This window comes from Antechinus flavipes, chromosome 3 (assembly GCF_016432865.1).
Source record: "Antechinus flavipes isolate AdamAnt ecotype Samford, QLD, Australia chromosome 3, AdamAnt_v2, whole genome shotgun sequence".
NCBI lineage: Eukaryota > Metazoa > Chordata > Mammalia > Dasyuromorphia > Dasyuridae > Antechinus > Antechinus flavipes.
Window position 1 is genome coordinate 434984875 of NC_067400.1, and position 19601 is coordinate 435004475.

Here is a 19601-nt window from a genome sequence, read left to right on the forward strand (position 1 = left end):
TTACAAGAATGGAATGGTGCCATTGGTAACTTAAAAACCATTTACATTTTTTAACTTGGAGAAGTACTTCTGTAAAATTAAATAGAAGTGTTTTTCATCCTTGAAATCATAACACTTTAAAGAACATATTGAAATTACCCTGTTAAATTTCTGCTCTTCCAACTTGTTTATACTGTTTCTTATTCTCTCATAATCATCAGACTTGTCTCTGTAAACCCTCCTCATATAAGGAGGATTTCCCTGCACTAGACAAGCAATTATTGGCTTAGATTTGGGGACCTTTCAGCTTTTGATTTTACCAGTCAAGTAGCTGATTTATAAAGAATATGTTATATTTTTAAGGATTTGCAAACATGATGTGTTGCCAGTGTCTGAAAGTTGGCTGCATTTTCAAAAATATGACTTGAAAATTAAGTGCTAGTCCCCATACCTACTAAGCATTCTTGATTTGTTTAATAGTGATGAAGGTCATGAGTCATTTCTCTTCTCATTCCTATATAGAAGAATCAGATGGCCTTCTCTGAAAAAAATTCCTTATCCTTAAAAATACTATTAGTTGACCCTCATTGTCAATAGGAGACCCTAATTGTCTCTGTTTCTTGGTCCAATTACTACATAAGGAATTCTGCATTTCTATCATATACTTCATTGACTTAAAAATAGGTCATGCAGGGGAAGGAAGGACACAAGCTTTTATTAATGACCTACTATGTACTAAATTCTTTACAAATATTATCTCATTTCATCCTCAGAAGAATGCTATTTTTATTATTTTTAAGTTGAGGAAACTGGGACTAATAATGGTTATAAATAGCTTAACTAAGTATGTGTGTGGGGCCAAATTTGAACTATAGTCTTCCTGACTGAAAGCCTAGCTATGTCTACCCTGCCTGGGAACCACCTCTGACTTAGGGGTATCAAGCAAGCCTGTTCCAAAGAGAATCTTTAGATTAATAAAGTACATTTCATTTTAACTGTGTTGTAAGGAGGATCCCCAGAAACCGGAACTCCTGGAGTTGTGTTCAGTCACTAATTCACGTCCAACTCTTTGACTCCATGGACCGTGGCACATCAGACCCTTCTATTCTTTACTCTTTCTCTTGAAGTCTGTTTAAGTTGATGTTGATTGCTCCATATTATGTCTCCATCTCGTCCTCTGTCATTCCCTTTTGCTTTTAATCTTCCTCAATAGTATCAAGGTCTTTTCCAGTGAGTCTTGTTTTCTCAGTATTTAAGTTCAGCTTCAGTACTTGACCTTCCAGTGGATAACCTGAATTAATTTAAGTGTTGAACTGATTTTTTTCTCCTTGCTGACCAAGAAACTCCAATACTACAGTTTTGAAAACATTGATTCTGTAGTCCTCAGCTTTTCTTATTGTGCAAGTATCACAACTATAAATTGCTACTGGGAAAAAAATCCTAGTTTGCCTTTGTTAATAAGGTGTAGTGACTGCTTTGTAGACTACTGTCCAGATTTGCCATAGATTTCCTTCCAAGTAGTAAATGATTCCACCCATTTAAGAATTCCAAATATTTGTTCATTTACTAATGTAAGTTCAATATTACTATAATAATGTACTATTTATCCTGCTATTAATAGACCATGTAAATTGCCCTAAAAAAACCACCTATGGTATATACTTCTAGTCATAAATACCTTAGTTTTAAGGTTTCACTGATAATAATTATAATAATAACATAACTTTTACTTATTAAGTACTTTAAGTTTTGTGAAGCACTTTTCTTTACAATTTTGTGTGATGGTGATTTACCAGTTATTCCTATTCTACAAATTATGGAGCTGTGGCTCAAAATTTAGAGCTTACCTCTTTTATGTCTTCTTTGGAACAAATAGATCATATTCAATGCATTTCCTAACATGCTATACATTTCTAAATATGGTAAAATGTAGAGGCTAGTAAGCAATATAAAACCAACATGTTTTACCTGATTTTTTCTCCTTCAGAAAACTTTGTGTCTCTGATTTATTTTGGTTTTAAGATACATTTTTATTAAAAATTTTATAAAATATAAAGCTCCCAAAATTGCTCTAATATTAAAACCACAGGGATATAAGGTACTATTAGGAAGAAATTGGCTTTGATACTTTTGACTAGGATTTTTTACTACTCCTTAATTCTCTAGAAAATCATTCAGCCAATCAGCATTTATAAAGTGTCTGCTGTGTGTGGCCTGTGCTAAAACCTTCACATGAAAAAAGCAGAAAGTAGTCCCTGTTTTCAAGTTCAGTCTAGAGAGGAGACAGCATGGAAACATTTATGTACAAATAAGTTCTATTCATGGTAAGTTGGATAGAATCAATAGAGAGAAGGCACTAGTGTTAATAACAAAGCCTTTCTGTAGAAGATGGGATTTTATTGGGTACTTGAAAGGAAGCTAGAAAAGCCAGAGAGCTAAAATGAGGGAGGAAAAAGTTCTGGACATAGAGGATAGCCATTTATAGTGCTTTTGGATGGGAGATGGAATGCCTTGTATGAAGAATAGTCAAGAAGGCAGTTGTCCCTAGATCACAGTGTATCTACTGTATTTCTTAAATAAGATAATATGTTTGTTTTGTTAAAATTTTAAACTTGAAGTATTTAAAATATCACTTTAATTTGTAGCCATTGTATTATTCCCTCTGGTTATTGTACTTAATAATTACAAATATTAAATTATTCCTATAATCTTAATTTGTATATACTATCATCCTGATGATTACCTACTTTTTTTTAGCTTGCTAAATACTCCAGGCAAATGTTACAGTGTTATGAAATTATTATGCATACAATTTGAAAGTACTAGAGATTAATGTTTGAAGATGTATTGCAACAAGCTTATGTAAAGTTGCAAAGTTGTTTGTTTTTTTGTTTTTAGTTTACTACATGAGGAAAAGAAATACACATGAATTTCTGTCATAGTAAGCAGTCTTAGATTTTCTTGATTTTTTAAAAAAGCATCACTGGTACCTAAATACTTGCATGTTCTGAGAAATTTTTTTTTTATTATTTTGAATTTTTCTTGGTTGACAAAGGACTTTGTACATTAATGCTTATTATTTAAGGTATTAGTTGAGTATTTATCCTTTTTTAGTTCTTGTGAAAAGCCTTATTATATTGCAGTTTGAAATTCATTAATATTAATAAAGGCATTTGCAGTTATTCTTTCTTGTTACTAAGACACCAGTACTATAGAAACAGAAGCTAGCCTTTTAGATAATGCTTTCAATCATTTATCTATATATTGGGTAGTATAATTTAAAAAGCTTTGCTCAAAATATTCACTTTTTATATTGTAATTCAAGAATCCTAGATAGTGAAGCTTTATTTTATTTTACACTATACAAAATGTGCAAACCAGTATGCTAAATTTAAATAGAATTGGAACTAAAACAAAAACAAATTGTATTAATAGTAGTGAACCTTATTTGGATGTTAGTATCTCTTGAAAAGGAAATATTGTCTCTCTAAAATAGTTTTGATTTATATTGAGGTTGTCATCTTGCTAATTATTACTTTTAACAATTAGTGAAAAGTTTAAATCTTAATTTCCACCATTGTAAAAAAATAAAAAAAGAATTTGCGAATTAAAGTAATTTGAAATTAGATCAATTAAGCGTTTAATGAAAATTCTACTTCCCTCTCAAGCCTTTTTATATTGTGCCTCTCATTAAATCCACACAATTTTTATTTGTAGACATTCATCTAAATTACTGGTAGTATATTTTTGAGGAAAAGTTGTTACAGGGAATTATTTTTCCCATAACAGAATGATACTGCTAATCTTGTCTCCATAGGAAATACTTAAGACTTTTTATTTAGGATAAGGTCTTTACTTGAGCAATTACTCTGCAATGCAGAACTTCTTGTAGATAGACTTTTTAAGCCTTTTAGTTTATGAAAGTTAAGAATATAGGCTCTGATCAGAAAAACACATTGCTATGGTTGTTTTAAAATCTGGACAAAATGACCTTCTTGCATCCTACTTAAACACTATGGCCCTGGTCTCATAGGATTGCGTATTCAGAGCTCTCCTCTACCCCATTCTACAAATAAGAAAATGAGGTTAAGTGACTGTTATAATGTGGCAGAGGCAGGATTTGGACTGAGATCTTTTGACTCCATATCAAATATTCTTTCCACTGTGCCATGCTGATTTTTAAAAATTATTCAGACTCAAAATTTTTTTTAGTAACTCTAATGAAGTGCTGTTAAATTATCAGCAAAAAAAAAAAAAGTATTGGAGTATCAATAAAGGGGCAAGACATTTGTCCATTTTAGCTTTTAAAATATCACAATGGAGGAATAAGTGAAACTGAAAAATTACTATTTTAATATTATAGCAAGTAGTAAGTTTTGAATAATCTCGGCTGACTGCAAATAGTTTATTAAGAGGTCTGTTGACCCTGATTGATGAAATTGCAATGAAACTTAAGATACTAAGTTGCTAAATAAATTGCTTTCCCATCAATAAATTTTTTTTAGCTCTTTTCAGAATATATGAATAAATCAACATTTGAAAAAAGTTTGCTGGACATAATTTCATTTTGATCTTGTGTTGTCAGAAGGATTCAAATTAATCTAAAACAATTTACTTATAGCTTCTACTCAGATATTATTCACTTTTGGAAGGCTATTTAATGATGATCAAATAAAAGAGTAAAACTTTATCATATGTCATTCAAAAAAGCATCACTGAATAGTGGATAGAACATTGAAATCAGAATCAGAAGAACTGGGTGGGTTCCAATCCACTTCTGAAGTTGGTTGATTTATATATTCTCCCAACCTCTTTCCCCATCTGTATTATGGCAATGAAAATATCTTCCCTGCCCTTCCTGAGAAGTTTTCGTGAAGCATAAAGTACCATATAAATCTAAGTTATTCCAATTATGTTTCCATATGTTTTGTTTTTCCTACTGCAAAAAGTTATATGTCTTAATCTGTACCCTGAGTCTCTGTTAATTAGTGGGAAGCATATTCATTATGATACCTTTATAATGATGGTCAGTAATTGATGAGATTTCCTAAATCTTGAAAAATTGTCTTTACATTTTTGTCATGTATATATTGTGCCCTTTGTTCTCACTTCTGAATCACTTCATACATGTTTTTCCAGGTTTCTATGAAATCATTCCTTCCATCATTTCTAATGTTTCTAATATTCAGTGACATGTAGGTGCCATAGTTTTTTCAGCCATTCCTCATTTGATGAATACATCCTCAGTTTCCAATTCTTTGCAACCATATAAAATTCCCATAAATATTAGTACGTTTTCCTTTCTTTGGTCTCCTTGAGTCATCAACCTAGTGGTGTTATCACTGAGTCAAAAGTTATATGCTTTTCAGAGTGCATAATTCCAATTTCCAGATTAACTGACCTCTCCTTTTCTCCCCTCTTCTCTGTCTTCCTTCATCTCTGTTTTCTCTCTCTTTCTCTCACCTGTCTATTGAATTCAACTGTCTTATATTTTCTACTGCTGTCCATCTCCATATTAGACTCAAAATATCCTAAAACTTGCCACTTAAATCAGCCCTTTTTTCCCTTTAGGAGCCTTATCATTTACTCAGTTACCTGATATTTTAAACTTAGAGCTATTCTTAACTATTCCTTATTTCTTACTAACCCTGTCATATCTAATCAATTGTGAAGTTTTCTCCATTCTACAACCACAGTGTCTATTATGTATTCATTCCCCTTTCTACACTCTCAATCCCCACCCAACTTCAGGACCTCATTATCACTCACCTGGACTATTGTAATAGCCTCATTATTGTTCTTCTGACTTCTAGTACTTTTGTTCTCCAAATGATCATATATGCAATAACCAAAATAGTCTTCCTAATGAGTAAGTCTGATAATAACATTCCCTTATTTTAAAAACCCTTTATTGGCTTCCTATTGGCTCTAAGAAAAAAAAAAAAACTTCTCAGGTAATAAGAGCAACTTCCAACAAGAAAATAGCTTTCTATCCAGTTAGAAAATAGCAATAGCTGGTCTTTATGCTGCACTGTAAGGTTTGCAAAATGCTTTATGAATATTATCTCATATTTTTGTGGGTCACAATAACCTGTGAGATAAGTACTATTATCTTCTCTTCCTTTTTTTTTTTTTTTTAACACTTGGGAAAATTTAGGAGATAGAAGTTAAGTGGCTTATCCAGGATCACACTATAAATATGTGAGACTATACATGAAATCGGGTCTCTGACTACAAGCTCATACTCTTTATCTAGTGCCTTCCCTCTGCTGACTATTTCTTATTTGTCCTAAAGTATATCTTGCTTTGTATGTATTTGTTTCCATATTGTCTCTCCCATTAGGTTGTGAGTTTCTTGAAAGTAGGAACTGTCTTTTGCCACTTTTTTCATACAACGCTTAGAACATAGTAGATGCTTAGTAATGATTGATTGGCTATCCCAGTGGGCCAACTAGCTACTTCTTAAGAAGTTTTGAAGGTCTTCTACAACCTGGCACTTATTTCATGTTGCTCTCTTTTATGTGTTCTACATTCTTGCCAAACTGGAATGCTAGTTTATTGCTAGTGGCAGCGTTATACAGGGAAAAGAGCACTGCATTTGGCATCAGAGGAACTGGCTTCAAATGCTACATCTGTGCCATAGAATCCTGTGGGACTAGTCATTTAACTGGCTAATCATTTAACTTCCCTAGGTATCAGATTACTCATTTGAAAAATGAGGGTATCAAGCTGGCTAGAATACAAGATCCTTTTTAGATCTCAATCTCTATCCCAGTGATCTTGCAAAATTTCATCTCTTACCTCAGAGTATAACAAATGCCTAGAATGTATTTCCATTCCATAGAATCAGCTCAAGTACTACTTTATCTTACAACTTACCCCAGTCATCCAGTTGTAAATGTATTCTCCTCCCTGTCCTGGATCTCTATCTCTATTTCTTTCTCTCTTCCTTCCCCTTCTTTTTCACTTCCCTTTCCCTCCAGTTTATTTTGGATTTTCTTAAGCTGCATTTGCCTAGTAGCAGATAAGCACTTCAAGGCAGAGATTTTCATTTTTTTGTCTTGGTATCTCTAGTACCATATATTGTTTCTTGCATTTAGAATGCCCACTCTTTTGTAGATTTGAAAATTGTTATTAAATGGAAAGAAGTATACATAAATTCTTTGATTTACAAAATAAAAATGTTTAAAAAATTTGAAAATAACTTTGATTCCAGAACGATTCAGAAATTTTCTACTAAAATCAGAATTGTTAACTCATCAGAAACTGAAGTAACAGAAGCATAGATGAATTTAAGTAGTCCTTTTATCCTATCTTTAATTTCTAATATGTAAAAATTTCATAGATTTCTTATAAAAATCATTGTTGGAAAAACAATTTTTCTTTCATTTAAGTATGATCCTGGCTTAAAGAAGGAGCTAAATACAGTTTTGCACTATTTTAAATAAGAATTATATTTGGGGACTTAGCATGCTTGTGAATTGAGTTTAAAAGATAATAAACCTGACATTTGATCTAGGCAGTATTTTCTTGTCTTCCTGAAGACATAATTATATTTTCTGATTGATAGAAATTTGAAACCCATTGTGTTTTGGTTTTAATGTTTATTGAATTTGATTTAATATATATGTGCAACAATTAATGGGGTTATTTATCCCCAGAATTTGATTTGTCCCAGAACCTGTAATCTAGTCCTAAATAATGCTAGCTATTGCATAGATCTATGCACAGTCTGCAGGAGCACCTTCTTAAAAGATTTCCCAACAAATAGAATAGCATTTTTAACAGAACCCTGGGAATAATTAATAAGTACTCTACTTGTCTGATATACATACTTTATGAGATTAAATCCTGGTGCTGACTGGAATAAAAAAACTCACACGTTGAATTAGGTCATCTTCGTGTAGGGGCAAGTTATTCTCCCCTAGATAAACCTTCACTAATTCCATCAGAGGAGAAGGAATGACCTAAATGAATGGTTCTTGGCTTTTAATTAAAGAATTTCAAGTGGACTAATTGCAAGAGGACTAATAAGTCCTCTTGATTATTCCTTAAAATGCAAGAAATCAGGCAAGAAACTAAGCAACTCTTTTTTTTCTTCAAATTCTCGATATTTTTATTAATATGGAGATCAATCAACAGCAGCTCATACCATTATTTAGTAAAGGGAGAATATTTAAGATGATATACAAAAAATATGAAGTTATTTTAAAAATAGGAAGTACATAATAGGCAAGTTAACAATTTTTATAGTATTGATTTAGATTTATAACAGTAATAATTGTGCATTATATGTGTATGATATTTGATATTTTCACATTATATCTCATCTAGGTTCTGGGCTTGCTCTCCTAACCCACACTCTTGACTAAAATTTCAGTTCCTCAGAACCAGGACTATTGCTCCCATTAGAATTCTATGAATATTAGGTATTAGAAGTGTCTTCTCTGCTGCTAGTCCTCTCACACCCAATCTTTTATATTCTCTATATCATCATCCAGTGATCAATTGACCAGTTATAATCTCCTCAGTATCATCTAATAGTGATTAGTGCTTTAATGTCAACCAACGTTTTTCTCAATATCAGCTATCACCAATTTGATTTTGGAAAGGAGTACAACTCAGACCTATCTATACCACCTAAATAAGTAAGTCATGATAGTAGCACAGGTAAAGTCACATCTTTTATTTCTCTGTCTCCAGGTCCTTGGATTTCTGAACCCCTGAAGCTATGTTCTAGAACTTACAAATTTAGGATTACATATCCTCCAGGAGGCTGCCCGTGTGGCTTCATTACAAAATGGTTGAGAGAGATTCTCTGACAGTTTCTCACTGCCATTTGTGGTTTCTAAGGGAGAGGTGAGATAGCTGCCTTCTCCCAAGTCTGATCTAATTCTTCTGCAGGCAGGGGATAGGGCAAAACAATTGTAGAATTTGTGTGTCTATTTTTTAGGTTTGGTGTAAAAGGAGGCTGTGATCAGGGATGTCCTGGTCAACATTTAACAACAGGCTTTCCAAAAAATAACCCAAAAACCCAAACCATGTACATATGACACATTTTTAAGTTTAAGATTTATAACTAACATTTTTACCTCACTTTTTTCAGTCTAGACAATAAAATAAACAAGCCTTAATTTGTAATATTTGATGATTTCTGAGGTACAAATGTATATATTGATATTTAAAAATTGACTCTCATAAGTCAGTTGAACCTCATCTCTAGTATATCTCTAGCTGTGATTCAAAATATCCTGCTCCAACTAAATTGTATAGCCAACATATGTCCACAATGTTCAAGCCTATCGATGTATTCCTAATTGTTGACACTTAAATACACGCCCCTTAAAGAGACAGTGGACACATCTGTCCTCTCCATATTTCTGAATAAAATCTCATCTCCCTATAAATTGAAATAAGTTGTCATCCTGATTATGGAAAACAAGTAGATGGAGGTGAAGCAAAGAGAAGCTAATTCTTAAATTATTTAAAATTTTAATGGTGTCATACTCCTTTATAGCTGCATAATTGCATGTATTTAAAGCACATGATTAGATTTTGCTGATTTAACTTGATTCAGCCTGGTACAATAGGAAAATCATTAATTCTTCTATCAGAAGAACTGGGTTCCAATCCCTCTGATGCTTATTTCCTCTTTTGTTGGGGAAATTGCCCAATCGCCGTTTACTTGGATTTCTTTTCTAAAATGAAGAAATTGAGCCACTAGATCTCTGTGGTCCCTTCACAGTCTAGATCTTTGATCTTATAATCCTTAAAAGTAGGAGAGAATTGGGAGAATTTTGGTACTCCATAGAACCTGATAGCTAGATCCTAAAAGTATTGTTTCCTAAATCCAGTGTCAAGTTCAAATCCTTGTTTCTTTGAGGCATTTTTCATAACCCCTAGAATTATTAGGAACTTTTTGCCCCTTTCTTCAATATATCAGAACCAAGTTGTACACTTCATATTCTAAAGATGGAAACAAGATTTGCCTCACTTCTTCTCAACATTCAGCTTCTTTTTGTACTGACAAGAAATGATCATGTGATGAGCATGAGATCATGAGATCTCTTAGATCCTTTGAACTGTTGATGAGGAGGTTGGGGCCTCTGACTATGGATTTGCGAATTAGGAATTAATAGCATTGTGTCACCAATTTTTAAGCCTGGTTCAACACATTCCAGTCTAATTCCTTTGAAAGCATAACCATAATAAGTTTTTTCTTTATGAAAAAAAAAAAGATTTAATGCTCTAGAATAAATTTTTTTGTGAGAAAAGTTTTAAACATATTCAGGCAACTGAATTTCATTAGCAAGAACTATTTTTTCAAATTAAACATCTTACATCTCACAACACCAAAAATAAGGAAAATTGTACCATTTATTTTTATTCTTTAGGATATTATTTCATGTGTTTAGAAACACTATGTTTTCTCTACTGTTTTAATAATTGAAATGCAATAGAAAAATGTCAACTATATTTTGGAAATAGTAAAATCATAACATTTATCCAAACATGAGGGTTGAAATCACATAAACAACATCTGTTTTGATAGTACAATTTTAAGTGTTTTTTTTTCCCCCTCAGGACATTTATTCAGAGCAGCTGGGGATCAACCGTTTAACCTGTCCACAGTGTCGAGTGCCTTCCCAATGGTCAGCCACCCAGTCTTTGGTCTACATACAGCCAGCTCAGGGCATTCAGAATTTGGTGGTTTGGGGACACTTGGTACCCCTACAGCCTTAGCAGCACATCCCCAACTAGCACCTTTTCCAGGTAAACATCTGTTACAAAGAATATTCAACTAAAGAAGGAACAATTGAAATGTCCTATCCTTGTAGACATTTGATTTATAATTATTTTTATCAAGAAGACAAAGAAAGAATAGATTAACACTTGGTGCACTGTGGGGGGAAGTGTCTATTTTGTGGCAGTAAACAATATGTAGAATATGCCTGATTCCTGTCTTATTATATTCAGGAGCAGGGAACAGACCCCTTCAGTGGCTACTGAAGTGGTTAAAACTATACAAATACATAGTTGTACTAAAAGACTGGGAATAAGCCGAACTGACATATGCTCTTTTTTGTTTGTTTCTCATTTTAAAATACACCATTTAAAAATTATGGATTTTTTTCTACATGCTTTTAGGTGGAAGCTAAAGCCCAATTCTGATAATGTATATATTTCTCTTTGGGGCACTTTCTTATGCTTAGGAAAGAAGATTATTTGCCTCTTGGGTCTATTCTAGCTCTAAAAGTGTCTGATTAGATTTTTTTCTGAGATTGGCTTGATTGAATCTATACATCTCTTCACCTATTTTGCTTGCATCTGTATTTTTCCAAAATGCTTAACAAAATTTCATTGCAGGAATGCAATGTTATCCCAGATTGGAGAGTTGTTATTTCTTTTAATATACTTTTCTTTTTTATCCTTTCAAATCCCAACCATATTATTCTAATGAGCACGTAAACTCCCTGGGCTTTAATTTCCTCATTTACCAAATGAGATTAGACTAGGTGCCCTCTGAGTTTCCTTTCCATTCTTTACCTGTGATCCTATGATTTAATCAAAATTTTACTAGGTATGAGTTGGTTTTTTGTGTGCCCAAGACGGTCTGAATTTATTCTAACTCCTTCAATATTTGTTCCTTCTCACATGGTTGATTTGTAAATTGTCAACTGTTTAATTTTAGGAAAGTAGTACCTCTCTCAAAACAGACATGAAGGACTTGAAATGTGTATTTCCTATTCTTTCATGAATCAGATTTTAGAATTTGAGATTGTTAAAAAAAATCACTTTAGAAAATTAGAATTAGTAAAAGTTAAGATCTGCCAATAAATAACACTACATTTTCCTTATAAGACTTATAAGGAGGTAGTAGTAAAAATACTTAAAATCTTAAATTTGTCATTTGACTGATTAATGGCCCAGTGTTCTTTCTGGGCATTATATCAGCATGTCCAAACTTTACTATTTACTCTGTACTATTAAAATCATAGACTTTTTAGTAGATTTGCCTTGCTTTTATGATTGTAATGAAGTAGTTCTTGAGCATAATTTCAAGAACTTTCCAGAATAGTATCATTTATCATCACTTTTTAGACTGTGTCAAATTAAAAATTTGTAGTAATGATCTAAAATAAAAAAGATAAGACTGATGTAAGAAATTAAGATGTCACATATTCAAAAAAAATTTAATAGATGAGGGAAAACTATAAAAATAAACAAATTTTTAAGAAGTTTAAATGGAAATAATTTTCAAGTGGACTTTTTTCTAATGTGCTACTTTTTAGTGATTTGGTTGCTTTTCTTTGGGGGAGGGATGTAACCCATAGATTTGGGGGAGGAACAACCCCACGTTTCAGTAGGAATTATTTGATTAAATAACTATTTCATTTCTTTGCATGTTAGATTTTATTCTATTCTCAAACTTTGGATTTCAAAAGGTTTTGCTTCATAGTTATAATGGATATACAGCGAATTCTCTGAAATTTTATATTAACTAAATCAGATAAGTTTTTACTACCAAAGTTAATGATGAAATTATCCTGATGCTACCCATGAATATAGTTTCAAATCTATTAGCAATTTAATTCTTGAAATATTTATTACATGCAGTTATTATTAGATTATTTTGTGATAGGTTAAAAGTCCCTTTGCTTCCCACATTTGATATTACATTTTCAATAAAGTGATTGATTTGAATATATTTCATTTTCTGTATAACTAAGGAAAATTTCCACAGATCCATGTAGTGATTTGTTTAACTTGAATGTTAGTATGGGTTAGGTAATGAGGGCTTTGCTACCAGTTAAAACAAATTTTCATTATCAGATTGTATCAGCTTAAATCAAAACATTTTATATATTCCTTTGTTTTTACCTATTTCTTCTTCACATAATACAACATCAACATTTTCATATGCCAAGTTTTCATTATTATTATTCCTTTGACTTTTCTTATTTTGAAATTTCTTGTATCCTACTAGAAATTCCAATTTTGACACAAAATCATGACAGTGGTGTTGGTGGAGATGATGATGATGATGATATATATATAGATAGATAGATAGATATAGATAGAAAGAGAGAGAGGAGAGAGTGAGTGTGGTTTTTAATATTTTGTATTTAAACTAGTCACTAAATGATTTCTGTAAAGTTAATTCTTCCTCATCAGCTGTTTTGAGGCTAATTTTCAATACATAATTCATAGTCTAACATAATTTATTAAAAACAAGCTCTTACAACTGAGAAATTAGAGAAGCAGAAGTAAAAATATTTAATTCAACACTATTTCATAGAGACGGTTAGCTTATAAAATATACTTGCCACATTTGCATCTAAAGAACTCTTAAAGTGACCTTATCCATGAGATGTTGAATCTGGCTAAGCTGAGACACAAGTGCATAGTAATACTACATTTAGAATATTATCTCATTTGCAAAGCATTTTAAAGAAGGCACAACAACAAAAAGGCAAAAGCAGTTAAAAAAATGAGCCTGCAGAGAAATTGTGAGGTTCAGCTGAGCCAGATTATTTTAGGAACTTAATAGTTGAAACAAAAAGAATATCATAAGGAAATTCAGAATGGGAAAGATCCACAACTTTCCGTTCTTTTTAGCAACTTCTTTTCATGGACAACCACAGTTGCCATTTGTATTCTGTGACCTTAGTACTAAGTAAAGAAATATCTCTTAAGAAAACTAAGTCAAAAGACACAAGGAAATTTAGCTAAATAGAAAAAAGGTGGCATGACATTAAAGACTCACAGGGATCAATATTGAGAATAGTTCAAATGAGGGGGAAATGCCAAACTAATAGAGAAGATGATAGACAATGCTTTTACCAAAAATAAAAACTAAACAAAAATAAAATGGAAAAATCAGCAGCAGGTACTTTAAGATTAGACTCAAAATATCCAATTAGAAATTAGTATTCTTAAGAAGTATGTTAATTCAATTTCCAACTTATAAACAAAAAGATTCTATCAATTTAAAAACAATTGGCACCCATTTGTTTACTTTCTCATCTTAAATACATTTAAAACCATTTTACACCACAAGCATCTGTGTTGAAAATATGAAAAAAAAGCAATAGATTTTCTCCCGAGGACCACATCTTTATGGTTATACACCTGACTGAGAAATAGAACAAAAATAAAACTTCTCTATATTGTTGATTTTGAAAAAGCTTTTAACTCGGACAAAATGCAGCCCTGAAAGTTCTCTTAAAACAAAGTATACCACATATGTATGTTAAAATACAAGATCCTTTGATAAATAAAACTAAAAAAATATATATTCAGTGAGCCTTTGAATATTGATATTAAATTGAGATGTAAAACTGACATGTGCTCACCTAAATGGGTCTACTGTGTCACAGATGTTCTCTGTTGAATCTAAACAAAAAAAAAAAAAAAAAAAAAAAAAAAGATTACTTATTGACTGCAAGCATCTCCAAGTGCTCCTATTCTCTGATAATGGTTTTGATTGCTTAGTACTCCAGAACACTACAAAGCTACCTTACTGAAATACACAGCAATGCAAGAGATGTTTTATCATCCTCAATAGAGAATAAAAGTATATTTAAAATACATATTGCCTACATTGTGTCAAGAAATCAGATGGGCAATGTCTGTCTACCTATTCACCTATTTACATATCATTGACAGGCACTGCAGTTGAATAATGAACTGTGTTCACAATTGAGTAGGAAGAGGAGAGCTGGATGAATCACATATGGGAAATTGTGCCTTGTTTCCATTGATCCCAAATGGTGCATCACTGTAAAAGCCTCTCTATTTAACATCAGTAATTTTCATAATGTAAATGATTAAAATTCATCAAATACTACAATCTGAGAAGGATCAAAATTATAAGTAATCCAAGAAACAATGCAAAGATAAATGATGGGCATAACTATATGAATATTGTCATTAATGGATATGTACAAATGAGCTGACAGACTGAAGAGATTCATGTAGAAGAAATAACAGACCTATGTAGCCAGAGTACTACTATTTTGGATTTGGAGATTCAGTTGCCACCTGTTGGCCATGGGAAAATTGTGTAATGTCTTTAGCCCTCATTTTCTTCCATTTAAATTATACATAATAATATAATATAATTTTCCATTGTATTATGTGGTTGGATTAGATGTCTTTCGAGGATGCTTCCAGCTCTAAAATCATCTTATTTTTTTATTTTTGCTAATCCCTGATGATATATCTGAGGCATTATCTAGGGGGAGGGGGTGGAGGAAAGGAGGGGAAAAATCGGAACAGAAGCGAGTGCAAGGGATAATGTTGTAAAAAAATTACCCTGGCATGGATTCTGTCAATATAAAGTTATTATAAAATAAAATAAAAAGGTTAAAAAAAAGATATATCTGAGGCATTTTATATAAAACCTCTATGAAAGGTTTATGGAAAAAGAATCGCAAAGAATACAAATGTGTAAGGGGCTTGAAATTTTCATTAATGAAGAAAGTAATTGCAATGATTAATAATAATTTTGGTTTCCATGTCTATATACTGCTGATTATATATTAATGTCATTTGAAGAGACATTTTTTCTATAATGGGGGAGAATTGTACTCAATTCAGCCTTATTTAAAAAGTCCTCTTAAAGTGGTGATTGAAATTAATAGATTATCTTTTATAAGTTTTCTGGTTCTTAAAATTAAAAAACACAGGTAAACTTTGGCTTCTTTTCATATATTCATAGAGATACTCTATGCCTAGAATTTTGGACAAAAATCCTTGGTAGAACATGTATTATATTTCATCAATATTTTTTTAATGTTGTTATATCCTTCAACAATTTCCATAGCTTACTAATAATGGAGAGATCACTATTTTGCTTCCAGTATTAGGTTTTGATTTTGTTTTGATAGATTATCCAAATAAGAAGAAAATATATTTTCAAGAATATTTTGGACAGAGATTTTTTTTATCACAGAAAAATAGAATTTCAGGGTTCTGATACTTGAAAAACAGTCCCTACCATGACAAATGAATAGTTATTTAGTCTTTAAAGACATGAAAGATCTTTAATAAGAGGGGGACTCATTGAGAGACATCCCAATTTTGCTTTTACATAATCTTTATCATTAGGAAGTTTTTCCTTGCATCAAGTCTTAATTTATATGTATTTGGACTTCTTTTCATTATGGCTATGTTTGTCTTCTATATAGATGAACAAAATAAGTTTATATATGTCTTTCATCTGATATTCTTTTAAATACTCAAAGATATTTATCCTATTCCTTATAATTTCTTCTTTGGGCTAAATTTAAGCCATTCCTTTTGCCAACCTATACATAGATGGATGCCATGATGGTTGCCCTTCTCTCAATTTTCTTTTACTTAGCATTATTCTCCCTAAATGTTGATATCCAGGACTGAACCTAAAATTCCAAAAGCAACCTGAACAGAGATGAGTATTGTGGGATGGTAGTCCCAGTTCCTGTTTCCTCGAAGGGAGGGCTCCTTTATCTCCATCCAGGATTATATTAACTATTTTTCATTGCCCTAGAGATAACACTCAATGGATCTAAAGTCCATTTAAACCTCAAATCTTGTTCAAACTACAACCCAGCTATACTTAATCTGTTTTTGGCTTGTGATAGTAATTTGTTTAAATCCAAATATTAGATTATACTATTAAATTTCATTTTATTAGATTTAGCTTTGATATTAGTCTGTCAGGATGTTTTTGGGTACTGTTATACAGTGTATAAGCTTTCCTTACATCTTTGTGTCACCTGAAAATTTGATAAGAATGCCATCTTTCCTTCAGTCACTGATAAAAATATTAAGCATCCTAGAGGCAAGAACAGATTCATAGGACATCCTTCCAATTTGACTTTGAGCCATTTATGACTAATCTTTGATTCTGGTCAGTTCTGAATCCATCTAACTGTGTTGCTTTCTAGGCCTTATTTTTTCAAGAAGAGCAGCTTTGCTAAAAATTCAGCTAGATATTCAGTATCTATAGTTACTGTTAATCAGTTTAATAACCTTGCCCAAAAACAGTAAAGTGCCCACATCAGCAACAATCTTTCAAAAAAGGAAGTTTAAATTACTATGACATGACTTTTCATGTTGATGCTTTGTGGTCACAATTTTCTTAATTCACCAATCATTTCACTAATCATACATTTTTATAACTTTTTTTTACAGGAATTGAAGTCAGGCTCACTGGCCTTCACAAATTTCATTTTCTTCCTTTGTGTTTTGAAAATCAAGACGGCATTTATCCTTCTTATATATTATATATTACTATATTACCTATATATTACTTTTATCTCCATCATCTGTCAAATATCTTTGACAATGGCTTAGTAATCACATTGAACAATTCTATCAGTGAGCAAATATGTAATTGATAGAGGCCAAAGGATTTGAATTCATCAAGCTCAGGAAGATCTCTTTTGGATAGCTGATTTCAAATAGCTATTTTTCTTTTATCTTTCAAAGAAAATTCTCCTTAGCATAGAAAACAGAAATAAAACACCAGGAACTTAACTGCCATCAATTATTGTCCCTGTACATACCTCGAAGAACAATTCCATCATTTCTTTTTAATAGTCTTCTTTTTCTCATAATGACTTTAAAAAAACTTTTTTTGTTAGCATTTACTTTTCTTGCTAGCTTCAGCTAATTCTGAGCTTTTTTAGCATTCCAATACCTTTCTTAACATTACCTTACTTTGTTTCTGTACACAGTTCTGTTACTTGTTCTTTCATCTCCTGTATAAGTTATTAAAACATCTGTTGTTCGGGGAGTTTTCTGTGCATATTGATCTTTTGATAAAACTCCTGTTTTTCTTCATTAGTAGCATTTTTCTTTAAAGAGTCTTGAGCTGTGAAACTACCTTAGTCATCATTCCAAAAATAAACATTTTTTAAAAAGTCTTTTGTCCAAAAATTTTGCAAATCTCTTAAGAGGAGCTATTAAATTCTAGCTGTTGAGCTATTGATATCAACATTTTAGTTTTATAGACAGTAATTGTTTTCTAATCTCTGTTAGGAGATGTAGGAGAAAATCCAAAGTTTTCTTATTAGCTTTTAAGGAGAGATTCACTTTTAAGGTGGCATTAAAATTATGTAATATAAGAAAAATTTCCTTGATCAGTGCCATTCCTTTGCAATTATATTAAAAGACTTCTTTGGGCTGTGTGGGTGGGAACAGATGTTGTACATGTATAAACAAGTATATAATGTATATATATTAAATTTTAAAATGTTTGCATTCTGAAGTGATTTCAGGAATTTATATGAATATTATTTATAACATTGGAACTATTGTAGTTTAGGTTCACATTGTACATAACTTGGAGGACTTCTTTATGTTTGATATGAATCTAACCATAAATGCTGGAGTAAAAAACTACAGTAACAAATATTTTAATCATATTATTTGAAAAATCATTATAGAATAGAATAATTACTAAACATTTTAGGTTCTCCATGTTGTTTCTAAAACTCCAAACACTACTCTTTAAAATTTCATTCTGTGAGAAACTACTGATGTTTGATAACCTGTTGTCTAAAGTTAGAAGAAATCAAAAGCACAAGCTGTAATCTGTATAATCAACTAGTATGTCTTTTGTTCCATTTGTTTTCTTTTCCAGTTTGTAAATCTGTCAGAACTAAAAGAGGCAGAGCTCAATATGATCATTTTATTTTGAAAATATACTCGATTTTTTTTTAATATTATTCTGGTGTGATTTTAATTGCAGAGATAATACACATGTTTGTTTATTTGAGGTGCAGAATGGTGGCGAACAGCAGATGTACATGCTCGATCAGGGGCAACCTTCTTCTCACCACTCCTGGGGATTCCACCACTGTTTGCTTCTTCAGCTCAGAATCATGATTCATCTTCATTCCATTCAAGGAATACAGGAAAAAATAATCGAGGTGGTCTGGAAAAAGGTAATAATACAAAAATATTAAAAGAATAATTTCCTGTGATAGCAATTTTCAGTGATGTGTATGAATTTTATGCTCAAGCATTGTCATATGTGTAAGGTGTGTTCTGGTACACAAATTTAATGTATGATATTTAGTTCTAAAATAGGAATTTTATCTTGTATATGAGTATTTTGCTTAAGTTTAGTTGAAGTTTAATTCCTTTGCTTTGATGAATAAAAGTAATGTCTTTTATGATTGAGTATTCAACAATGTTTGCTTAAAAAAAAAAAAAAGAAAATTCCTTGGGCCTAATGAAAGTCTAATGAAATACAATTCACCTTGCTAGGGTATTAAATAATTATTATCCATGTTAGTTCTGATATAATTAAAATTCACTAGAGCTAGACCTGGGATGAGGAGGGCAGGGGAGGGAAAGGGGGCAGCGAGGAGTGGGGGAAGGAACTCAACAAGCTTAAGAAAGTACTTTTGGGGGGGTAGATAAACACAATGGATAGATCCCTGAAATCAGGAGGGTCCAAGTTCAAATCTAGCCTCAGACACTTAATCCTGACTAGCTGTATCACCCTTAGCAAGTCACTTGACCCCAATTGCCTTAGGGGAAGAAAAGACTCTCTTTTTTTTAAATCAACTTTTAAATGCATTTTGTGTGCCAGAAAATTATTTTCTTCATCCATGTAAATATTT

The 19601-nt window shown here is 31.8% G+C and overlaps 1 protein-coding gene across 26 annotated transcripts in view; it reads left to right on the forward strand.

Annotated features, from left to right (window-relative positions):
* Positions 1-19601, forward strand: part of BAZ2B (bromodomain adjacent to zinc finger domain 2B) — a 330327-nt gene that overhangs the window by 197284 nt on the left and 113442 nt on the right. For 19 of the 26 annotated variants that reach the window (XM_051986301.1, XM_051986305.1, XM_051986311.1 and 16 more), the window contains 2 exons: positions 10564-10752; positions 18750-18917. In XM_051986301.1, the coding sequence (XP_051842261.1) occupies positions 10564-10752; positions 18750-18917 (357 nt within the window). The remainder of the gene's footprint in view (positions 1-10563; positions 10753-18749; positions 18918-19601) is intronic. The other 7 variants (XM_051986309.1, XM_051986323.1, XM_051986324.1 and 4 more) reach the window with 3 other exon arrangements.